The sequence below is a fragment of the Enhydra lutris genome, unplaced genomic scaffold (assembly GCF_002288905.1).
Source record: "Enhydra lutris kenyoni isolate GAN:26980312 unplaced genomic scaffold, ASM228890v2 scaffoldscaffold62, whole genome shotgun sequence".
In the NCBI taxonomy this organism is placed as follows: domain Eukaryota; kingdom Metazoa; phylum Chordata; class Mammalia; order Carnivora; family Mustelidae; genus Enhydra; species Enhydra lutris.
The window spans coordinates 5,505,965-5,517,994 of record NW_019154146.1 but is presented as its reverse complement, the minus strand read 5'-3'; the positions used below and the strand labels follow the sequence as shown (position 1 = coordinate 5,517,994).

At 46.2% G+C, this 12,030-nt stretch overlaps 1 protein-coding gene across 1 annotated transcript in view; it reads left to right on the top strand.

The window, feature by feature from the left end:
- Positions 1 to 8,656, top strand: part of LOC111158685 (parkin coregulated) — a 503,721-nt gene extending 495,065 nt beyond the window's left edge. Inside the window, exon 5 of the mRNA XM_022520893.1 lies at positions 8,185 to 8,656. Within this exon, the coding sequence (XP_022376601.1) occupies positions 8,185 to 8,345 (161 nt within the window). The 3' untranslated portion in view covers positions 8,346 to 8,656. The remainder of the gene's footprint in view (positions 1 to 8,184) is intronic.
- Positions 8,657 to 12,030: the final 3,374 nt, after the last annotated feature.

Here is a 12,030-nt window from a genome sequence, read left to right as displayed (position 1 = left end):
CCTCCTCTACGGGCTTGAAATTCTTCTACAGCTAGAAAGGCGGAGTTTCTGCTGCCTTGCGCCTTCCCTGTGTTGACAGAGGATGCTGACGTCTCTCTTCCTGGATCTTCTATCACCCTTCTTGTTGCACTTCAGGGACACCTGCCGCGATTTCTCCATCACCCACAGTTTCCGTTGCTCTGTTGACCTATTTCACTTCCCTAAGCAGAGTTTGCTTGTCTAGGAAGGGATGCCAGCAACAGTAGCCAGCTCACTGGGCTAGTCTTTGTTTTAAGTGACGCTACGTTTGCTTCGCTGTTATTATTACGATGCCACCGTGGGATAGGCCAGCAAGAAACAGCTTCAGGACAGAACAGGACAGAGAACTCTCTGCCCCTTTTAGATGCCGTCCGCTCGTTAAATGCTGTGGGCCAACAAGAAGAGAGATGCGCTTTCACTTCAAAAGCTTGAATCCAGTTAAATTCAACGGCCACTGAACCTATTGTTACAATTATCCTGTAGAGAGATAAATTAGTCAACCCCCCTACTTTTTTCAGTATAGCTTCCAGATTAAAATGTTCATTATTCAGAGATGGACCTAACTTGCTTTTCTGTAACCTTGACCAGATCACTATCAATTGAATACGTTAAAAATCCACATTTGGTCTTTATTTTAAGAAGTCGGAATCTATATAGACTTATTGAAATAGCAGAGTGGAATAATTTTTCACAGCGTGTCAACAAGTAATTGACTTTTTGACAGTGTTTTATTTCTTTCTGCCTGAAATAGTGCTTTTGCTTCCAAATTATATAACCATTAGGCCTTTCAGGTTTTCTTAGAATTTGATCTGAAAGCTGAGTTTGCTGCTTGGAGATTTGCGAATTACTTTGTAGAATTATACATTTGCTTTATCAACTTTTCAGTTGAAATACAATGCATCTCTTGAAGAACCACCATTTCCAAAAAGCATGTTCCAAAGTTATATTGTGATCTTATAAAACATAATGTTAGGATGGTAGCAACCAGAGATCACCCGAAGTTCAGTCCCTTCTTTGTACAGGGGAGGGAACTGAGATTCAGGGGAATTAAGCAACCTGTCCATAGTGAGACATCTAGTAAGTTATTGAACACTGAAGCTTCTAAGTTGTTGAAAAACTGTATTACAAGTCATTCGCCTTGACATCCAATGTTATTTTTACTATGCCAGTACATTCTAATGTCATCATTGTTAATATTTATAGAGAAATAAATCTAATTTGCAGTTAGCGGATAGCAATTGGTTAGAAATTTTCATTGTCTCTCTGAAGGGGAATTTTAATATTTAATAGACAATTGGGCCAAGATCCATGATATCTTCAATTTCACAAGTGATCGGTGGCCCCATTCAGAAGATGAAAACCCTTCCTTGAGCTTTTGAAACCGTGTTGGCTTAGTAGACTCTTGCTTTAGTCACCCAGCCCCTGTGTCAAAAAGAGAGGAAGAGAGAGAGACATCCAGCTGGGAATCGAGGTCTTGCTTCAAAGCTTTCATCTTCAGAGGAAAGAAATCCTGTGAATTTCATTACTGTCAACAAGATCTGAGAAGATTTGAAGTATTTAAGCCCTTGGGCATCTCCAGCATGCCAAATGCTATGGTTATTATAAGTTATTGGTTGCAAAAGCATTGCAACCTTCATTCACACCCACCATTACTTTCTAAGAAGATAAGAAGTCAACAAGGAAGCGGTGACTAAGCTTAAGCCAAACGTGGAAACACCTGGAATTCTGAACGGGGTGACATGTGTTATGGTGAAGGAAAAAAAAGATCAGTCCCCTCCAAGTACCACAGCAAAGCTAAGAAAGAAAACAAAAGAAGCATTGGCTTAGGATTCTAAAAGCAGTTAACCCTCAGAACATCTCCCCCAAAGTGTCCTTCTCTCGGTGTAGAAAAATGAGTTGTGTTATAGGATTTTCTTTCCCTCTTCACTTTCTCCTCTATTCCCTCATCTCCAAAAAGGATCAGATTGGAATTCACGGTTGTTTCCACTCTACTTTTCCAAACTTAACGGGAGAAAACCCTTTGATTCCAAAACAAGGAACAATTTCTCTAGAGTCAGTTGGGTCCAAGCTAACCCCAAATAAAGGGATATTTCTGGCAAAACAAATATTGACAATTTAAGCTGGCTCTTGAAAGTAAAAATTTCTTAAAAAGTAAAATATATCTTCTGTTTCTCTTTTCCTCCTTTCTTAAATTAAAAAGAAAAAATTCAAAATGCTTTGGAAAAACCATTTCATCAATATTATGAGATATAATTTCAATGACATCTCTTTTTTAATGATAAGAGTTATCTTTTGGAAAATGTTAGTTTTAGTCTACCGAAGCTGACATCTGCTTAAACACCAGTTAAGTGTGCCCAGGGAATCCCTGCTTGGGTCATCTCAAGCTTGTAACTGCTAAATCCATGACACCCAAAGGAAAAATTTGTTCAGAATCATCCAACAGAAAATCTGTGATCAAGAAGGATCTTGTAATAACAATAATAATAATATTTGCGGTAGGTCCCACCTGCACATCCCTGCCAGGACCTGAACCCAGGCCCCAAGGGCTCACTTTCTTTCTCCACAGGGATGACATCACTGACGCGCAGCCCGGAAGGAATGCAGCTTTAGCTCTGACCAAGGCCGTCAGAAGTTACAGGTTCTGACAAGCAGAACTCACTGCAGGTCTTTAGAGCGCTTGAAATATTTTAGCACAGCATTGAGAAACCAAAAAGTGCCTTTTCTGGTCCAGAAAGAAACGCTTTGGTTTCTTCTGGTAGCACTCTTTTTTTTTTTTTTTTAAATTTCACTCTGTTGCTTTGGGGATGTCAGCCAGCTCCATTGGGCCACATACCACAGGACCAGAGTCCTTGCTACCCGCTCAAGCTCGTCAACCACCTCACCTGGGGAAACGGTGCAACATATGTGCTGTCTGTAAGTCATTTTACATCAAAGGATGCTCTCATACTGAGAACCGCTTCGGGCTGGACTTGGTCTGGATACACGTTCAAATACCGTGTCTGCAAAGTGACCACACTTCACAACGCATGAGACCCCACACACGAATGGCCAGAGGAACCACGGGAGGCCAGAAGAGGGTATAGCCAAACCATGATGGGTCAGGAGCAATTCCTTTCAAAGCCCTGGTTTTATGGCTGCAGTTTTGCTCGAGGTACACTGTGAGCATGGGTCTGCCTGGCTCACTGTCCGGTGCTGTCCATGGGTGCTGTGAATGCAGCTCTGTCGGGTAAACCGTCTTTTCATCTGAGAAATGGGCTATTTCCCCAGTTGTTCAAGGTGCTGTTGTACACGGGGGAGCCAACATGAGCCACTGTGGTTGCCGAGCATGGGGAGCTAACATCATAAAGTCACAGCTTTTAAAGTCAGTAGTGAGCATCAAGTGACCAGAGCCTGGACAGCCTTTGAACCCCTCATTGTTTCTAGACCCATGCAGGTGCTTTGTCACCAAGTTTCCCAAGCCAGCATTTTCGCTCCGAGTGTGTGGTTCGTTGGCTTTTAAAAGCACTTAGGTCTTTCCCACAGGGGTGGGGGGGTCCCGCTCTGCCCTCCGGGGAGCAAGGACCACTCCCCAAACCCACAGAAGCATTTCCCTTCTGGAAATTGGGCCTGTCCATCTTCTTAGTCACAACCAGAAAGTACAGGCTGAGTTTAAAAATGATTTCATCTGTTGGTTCACATAATAGTTCAGGCACGTGGAATAAGCCACCCCAGGTAGGCAGTTACAAGTTTTATATTTCCGATGCCTTAAATAGTGCTTTCCCTTCCAAATAACACCTTTGTGTAGTACCGTTCCCATGAGAGTATCTACACATTTAACATTTAAGAGTATTTACCGAAAAACGTTCAAGTCAGAAAAATCCAAATGTGAATGTAACTGCTTGAGCCTTGATGTGTCCGTCCACGTGTCTGAGATAGAAGTCTGGGGCACCTGCTGGAAACACACAGGTGAGGGTGCTCTCGGGACACAGGTCACCGAGACAAGCCAAGCAGCAAGGGGGATGCCCGTGGCCCTGAGGGTCGGTGAGGCGAGGGCGCGTGAGCCTGTATTTCCTTCCATGGTGGGTATGTGTGATCAGAGCGTTCTGCAAGAGGGCGCTCAGAGGTTCCTCAGGAAAGTGATAAGCCCTGATTTTCCTGGATCTCATTACCCCGCAGTGCCCCGCAGAGTGCCTGGTCTACAGAGGGCCTCACATCGTAACAGCTCCTGGCAGGGCCGGGGCCAAAGGCACCCTCAGTGGGACCAAAAAATTCTGCCACCGCCAACTGCAACGCTGACGTGGGAAGCCCTTGCTCTAGCCGCTGAAAGTGTCCCCTTTTTTCTGGCTTTGCTTCTCCTGCCTTTTTCCTCCCTTCCTGTAATCACATTAACTGAAGGAAAAGAATGCAGCTTCTACATGGTTTAAAAATCACAAAAGTGCTAAGAGAATATCTCACCCAAATCCTACGTGTTATGTATCTGTTGCTGGCCCGTGTCCACTACACACAGATATTTGTGTGAAATGCAGATGTGTCTCATGTAGCATCCCTTTGAGGTGGCCCTGGGTGGCGAGGTGTGACTCATAGTCACCTCTCAGAGACACTGAGTTCATCGCCAGGAGCAGGCTGGTGCCAGAAGCAAGACTGGGATCCATACATCCCGGTTCTGACCAATATGGCGCCTGGAAGAGGAAGCATCTGGATCAGGGCAGTTTAAAGAGGGGTATATAGGAAGAAAGTATGCATGTGATAAAAACCTATTGCCTACATCATCGACCATTTCAGCATGCAGAATAACAAATGCATTTACGAGGGTACTAAACAGGCACCACTTACAACCACTACCTGTACACCTCCTGCATGAAGAATCTCCAAGAAGATTACTACACCCCTTGCTCTGCTCTGCTTGCCTATTACCCCTCTAGAAAAGCAGTCTGGCTTAAACCTCTCTCACAGTCCCTATTTGTTTGGTTATACATAAAACATATCTTTTCCATCATCGATGTATCTTTCCAGCTGCTGGACATAAAACAGATTCCTAGCTTCCTAAATTGAAATGTCATCTTTCTAATCAGAACCGACGATTGTAAATAACCATCTGGATTTTTTTTTTTTAAGTGCCCTATTCTTATAAGTGAGCCTTCCGACCACATCGTGCGTGTTGGAAATGGTGAGCTCCAGCTCAGATTCTCAAAGAAATGGCAATATAACCGCTTGGAAACAGAGAGCACATCGCTCACCTGCCTCTCAGCATGGTTTGAGGCTAAACTGTGCCCTGTCATTGCTAAAGCATGCCAAATAAGGGATGTGTTCCTTTTTGGTCTTTTTTTCTGCCCCAGTGATATACATTCTGCCAACCACAAAATATGCCAACTCCAACTCACTTTTTGAATAAGCAACTTCTGTTCTGTTCTGTTCTCTTTTATCATTGGGTTTATACGCTGTTGAGAAACAAAAAAGCTACATAGTTTACTTACTCCTACAGTTAAATATTTTTTAAAAAGCAAGAATAGGTTATTATTGAAATAAAGTGTTGCTTGTCACTGTAGCCTTCTGGAACTCAGTGGGAAAAACAGGGTGTGTTAAGCTTTCCATTGTGTGCAGACTTTCCAGCCCCCTCTGCCTCCATCAGGAAAATATGTGTCCCGTGATCTATTCAGTTCTTGACCTTTTGACTAATATGCCAACAAAAGATGCCATTTATTAGTGATTAATTTACGTATCTTTGCCATAAGGAACGAGATCAAGGCCGTCACCACTCAGCACCATCACCGATGACATTTGCCATGTGCCCTCTAAGTGTTTGCGCTATGGGCTTTGCTGTCCCGTGCAAGCAAAGCTCATGCCACCTTCCCTCTAAGTCCACGTCTTTCATGACCAGGAGGCGTCTATCAGGAATGCCATCTTGGAAAAAGAGGCACAGAAAGATCAGCCAAAGACCCCCGCTGGACACGCTTGCCCATTCCAATTGGAATCTTGGGAAGCAGAAGCTGTTCCTAACAGATACCTTCTAAGATATCCATCGCGCTTGTCACACGTGATCTGTCTCTGTCCCTCCTGCCCCTTTTTCTGACTCTCTTGCCCTGTCTTCTTTTGGACTTTCTTTCTTAAGATCTTTTCTTGACACCTGTAACAAATATCAATCACCCCCTCCGACACACACACATACCCACCCGTGCGCACGCGTCCTTCTCTCTTAATTCAACCTAAAGACTTTCTCTTTTTGGAAAGTTCCCCCAAATAGATTAATACCACGTTGTCCTCCCTAATGGGCACTTCTGACTGCAAGGACTCTCTCCTCCCACCACCACGTGGATCTAGAGGAAAAAAATAAGCCTATTACTCTGTGCGTTTGTCTACATTTTTGTTTTCTAAAAAGTCTATCTTTTGCTCAAAAACAATAAGGTAAAAATCTTTCTTCAAACATCTTATCTCTTGCTTATTCTACAGTAACTCGTGTTTCATTCTTTAGGATGATCAACTACTCTGTACATCAAACTCATTTAAATTGAGCTTTCTGTGTGATCACAGAAGTGCTTGCATCATAAGCAAGAGGAGCCCATCTAACTGAGGCGCCTGGTGGCTCAGTTGTCTACCCGGCTGACTCTCGGTTTTGGCTCAGGTCATGATCTCAGGGTCATAAGATCGAGCCCTGCATCAGGCTCTGTGCTGGGCATGGTACCTGCTTAAGATTCTCTTTCTCTCTCTTCCTCTGTCCCTGCCCCCTGCTTCACGCTCTCTCTCACGTGCCTGCACTCTCACTCTCTTAAAAAAAAAAAAGAAAGAAAAGAAAAGAAAACCCCACCTAATGACAATGGCTTTGCATTATAAGGCCATTTGTTATGAAAAATTGATATATACCATAGCTTTATGACTCATAATCTCATTTTCTGAAAATTAGTAATATTTCTGCCTGCCTTTACCCCTACCGAAAGAAACTAACCAGGAAAGCGATTGCTTTTCCTTTTGCTGTAGAAGACAGTGATATTTCTCTAATGGGTTTCTGGAAAAATCAAGCAAAAGAGCTGCTTATCTCTGCTGTATGGGGCTGCACTTGTTCCTTTTAATACTGGTCTGAACCATTGCTCAGTCCTTTTGTACATGTCCAAAATAACTGAGGAGAAAAGTTTGAAAAACCCATTTTTCCCTCTATAATTTTCACATTCAAGCAAAATCAACATTTGGGAGCCATACTTGAAATGTGGATAGAATGAGGACTTTTATCTGCAGCTCCGGCCGGAGCGGGTCCAGGGCGGTCACTTCAGCAGAGATAAGACAGGGTGACGTCAGCAACTGGGCCGCAGCGTGACCGTGTCCCGCTTCCTGGAAGCACAGGGCGGTCGAAGCCCCTGGAAAGGTGTGCAAAGCACATCATGACTGTGTGTCAGAGAGAGCTACTGGGGGAACCCTCATGGGATCTCCACCCTCTGGATGGAAGCCAAGGGTCTCCGTTCTAGTTAGACTCCCTCACCCCCGGGTAATTCAGGTTGAGCGCAGTCAAGTGCTTCTCCAAATGGTTTGAGATGGAGTTTGCCCACCCAGGCTCCCGAGGCCGCTGAAGGCCCATCCCGGGAACCCCTTCCCGCGTAGAAGCTGGGGGGGAGCTGCAGAGGGCCCTTCAAGGTTCTGCAAGGCCCGGCCTTGACTGGTCCCTGGGAAACCATCTGATAGCTCCAGCAGGAAAGGCTGTTTCCTCCTAGCTGCCCCCCTCCAGCCCCCACACCTGGGTGATGAAAATCACTGCAGATGACTGCACGCTTGGAAGAGAGACAGAGACAACAGCACCAAAGACATGGGGGCGGGCTCAGTCTCTCCTTCCTAAGCGTATCCATTCAAACCCCTAACTGAGGAGAGTGTTCATTTCTGGGACTTTGAAGAACTCAGGGCCCAAGAGAACACTCTTTGTCACGGTCAGCCCTGAGATCTGTGGTCTGTCGTGTGCCTGTGATCACCCCACTTGGGGTTAGTCTGCTGTTCCCTTAGTTCAGAGGACTTTGCCTCGACCGCAGTCTGGGGCTTTGCATGCTCGCAGAGCTGCTGGTTAACACTCCTAGAACTCCCCAGGACCACCTAGAAAATGTGACGTGCTTGCGTCCCCTCACAAGCGTTTGGAGAAAATGCCTAGACGGGTGTGTAGGGTGTCTTGGAGAAAACGGTGCAATAACGGGGCTCTTTGTGTGTCTGAACCAGTGAACTCCGGAGACGGCATCGACTATAGCCAGCAGAAGCGGGAGAACATCGGCGACCTGATCCAGGAGACACTGGAGGCCTTCGAGCGCTACGGCGGGGAGGACGCCTTCATCAACATCAAGTACATGGTCCCCACCTACGAGTCCTGCGTGCTCAACTAGCGGGCGGGCCCCCCTCCCGGCCCCGCACCCGCAGCCCACTCCGCTGCTTTCGGCATCTCATTCCTGGTGACTTCTACAGCTTTCTCTTCTCCAGCTGCTAAAATAGTGGCTTCTGGACCATTGGACCGTTAGCCCTATTGAGAGCAAGGCTTTCCAACGCATAAATAGTGCCTGTTTCTTAGATTACAATAGTGTACTGTGCTTATTTGTTCTCCGAGAAGAATTGCTTCTTTATACGGCTCGGACAGAAGCAGGAGTCTGAGCGAAACCTTCAGTTGTATAGACAATAAAACTATGATTTTCATGCGCAATTCCGCAATTGCTGTTCTGTGTCTGCCTGCCCCGAGGGTGATGTCAGAGGTTGTAAGGGAAGAGTTTATGCTGACAGCTTAATAGGTGTTTGTCATGGAGGAGAAACCCAGGTTCTGCGGCCCCTTTCTAGCAGCTGGGCAGAGCTCCGCGCTTGGACGTTCAATCAAACAGTTGACTCTCCATTCCAATTGCAGAAGGACAGGGTTGTGGCCCCTTATGGGGCTCAGCTACCAACGTAATGAGTGCTCCCAGCCCACTGGTCGTCTGGGCTTGTGGGGGGCTTTCCGGTGCATGTCTGGGGGAGACTGGAGGGTCGGGGGGGTGTAAAATGCAACACAACAAACGCGATAAAAATGCCAGCGTATGGGGCGCCTGGGTGGCTCAGTGGGTTAAAGCCTCTGCCTTCGGCTCAGGTCATGATCCCAGAGTCCCAGGATCGAGCCCCGCATCGGGCTCTCTGCTCAGCAGGGAGCCTGCTTCCTCTTCTCTCTCTTCCTGCCTCTCTGCCTACTTGTGATCTCTGTCTGTCAAATAAATAAAATCTTTAAAAAAAAGAAAAAGAGTGGGTATAAACTCACTAGCTCTAATAAAAAAAAAAAATGCCAGCGTGAATGCCTGTCCCTCCACATTACGACCTGCCACGTGTGAGGACCTGGTGTGTTCCTGACAAAATGTCACCCGGCCGTTTGCCTGGGGCTTTTGATCATTTTCGAGAATGACTTACATGCATCTCAACAATTGTTTGGCAATTCTCCTTTCCTTTGCTGCCACTCACAAGGTGGACAGATTCTCCTCTCTGTAGGTCTAAAGGCAGTATTTTGGAATTTTATTGTAACCAAAAAAAACCAACAACAACAAAACAAAACAAAACAACAACAACAACAAAAAAACAAAGAACATGTACTTTTTCATTTAACTGAGAAAGAAAAAAAAAGGTGCCCAAAGAGAACCCCAACCGTAAGGTAATCAAGCCCCCCCCAACTTGGCTTTTTAGGCTCAGCTGGGTGCTAGGCTTGGGGCGTTTGAAACTTGGCCCAGAAAACTTCATAAAGATGGAACACTGATTTCGCACACCTGAGAAATGCCGCAACTGCCCAGAAATGCGTAGCCTGAAGTCTCTCGTTCTGTAGCAAAGTGCAGTTTCTGCACAAAAGTGAAGACACGGGATGTGCTCCACCATGCACGGAGCAATGGCCTCGAGATTACTGTCACTAATTATTTAAGACTCAAGTTTCCCAAGGCAAACACCAAATTCGACGACTGGTTCATTATTCATCTTCCTTGATGACTGGCTCAGCACACGAAACCTCCCATCTCAGCAGCTCCCACCACCCAGATTCCGGAAGCATTTTTTAGGATAAACAGAGACGCATGACTATGTAAAACAAAGTGGCTTTGGTGTATATTTTGCACAGGCGTAGTTAGAAGCAGACACCGACAGGTTAAGGCAGGTTTTTCTCCAAACTGTAATGTTCACTTACACCCATTAGCCCTTGTCCTGGCATCACAGACATATCTGAAGGGACACCCACATCCGTGAGACTCACAAAGATGGTGGCTTGTTGGCACCTTTGGAAAGTTCCTACTTTCCTTGTTTTGTTAGGAGACGGAAGCAGGGCTGGCCTATGGCAGAAACAGGCCTGGCTTCTTGCTCTGGATCATGTTCTTGAAAGCTACCTGAGAGAGGGGACAGAGAGTGTTGTGTCTGCCCCCCCCGCCCCCGCCAGTCCAAGAACCCCAGCTTTGGCTTGAAACTAAAACATCACGGTTCCTCCTCCTGCTCTCAGTTTACTAGTTCTGCACCTCGGGCATGTTAGTCAGCCTCTCTGAGGGTCAGGTGTCCTCGGGGGTAAGGTAGAAATTATTCCTACCTGTAGGAATGTTGAAAGGACTAGAGTGATCCATGGGAAGGGCCAGTGCAGTTTCTTATACCTTTGGCGTTTTATTTCCAAGAGAAACATTATGAATAATGATGAGTTTTTCCCCCAGCAAAGCAATGTATATCTGGAGAATCTTCAAACAATATGGCACTTCCTGCAAGGCAATGATGAGTTCCTTGTTATAAGGAGATAATTTTTGCAGAAAACCAAAATAACTCCATAAATAGCACCACGTTCTCTGGAGAATTCTTCGAACGTAATTTTACCGCTACGGAGGTAGGAACGGCCTGCTTTTCAGATCCTACCCTAGGTTTGTCTTCTGCTTCTCCCAAGTAATTTCGGTTTAACTCAAAGGCGATAGTGGCTTCTTCCACGGGCTACATCTTTGCACTGAAACTTCCTTTTAAAGATGCCTAAGGGCATGCGGCAATGAAAAGTGGGAGCTGACAAGCACTGGTGTGGTAGGCAATGGTGTTTGCCTGTGTTGTTTGTGTGCGATTGTATTATTTTTACTGGAAGACGGCAGCCCAGTGTCACAGTTAGTTTAAGGGAAGCAGTCAGTAAAGCCCTGAATGTGAGAGTCAAGATCCAGGTGGGAACTCTGAGCTTGGTACTCAGGAGCTGCAGAGCCCAGAGCGAGTCACTGGAACCTGATCTAATCACCCCTAATAGCCTCTGCTTCCCAGGGTCGCTGCAAGGGCCAAACGATGGGTGCAGGGCCCAGTGGTTAGAGCACTGGAGTGGGAACCTAGCAGATCTGGGCGTGAATCTCTTTCCACCAAGAAATGGCCTTGCGACCTTGGGCAAATTATCGAAACGCTCTAAAACTCAAATCCCTCATCCCAGAACAGGCTTTGCAATGTCTTCTTTGCAGGTTTGTAACAAGCATCACGTGACAAATGCGTGTGGTCGGCCCGTCAGAGTGCCCAGTGGGCTTCCGGGATCCTAGGAGGATTTTCCTGGCCAAGCAGCCAGCCCAGTGCCTGACGTTGGTAGGTAGGTGCTCAGTCCATGAGTAATGCCCAGGGCGGGGCTGTTCTCACTCTGCCTAACAAGGTCCCCATTGGCGAGGGCATGGTCTCCAGCCTCCCTCATAGTCACGGGTCTTGGGTAGAACATGGGACCTGGTGAGAAAGACATCAGAGCTTCCACAAGGCCACCCACCCTCCCAGAATTCATCTCGGGAGTCACGCCCTCACCTGCAAGAGTGACCTTCCCCTCCTGCCGCCTCAGGACACCAGCCCATAATCGTTACTACAGCGGCAAAATGTCAGGCAGAAATACAGAGTTCAAAAGTTCTGCGAAATGGTTGCATACTTGGGGAATAGGATTTCAAAGCCGAAGCTTTCTTAAACAAAGAAAGCTTTAAGTCCTTCTGGGTTCACTTACGTGAGCTCCAGAGAGAAGTTTCAGGGTAGGCTATGGGTCATCTCGGATCACCGTAATTTAGAAAAGCAAAAATGAAGTCATGTTAAGTCTGTTTCAATACCCAG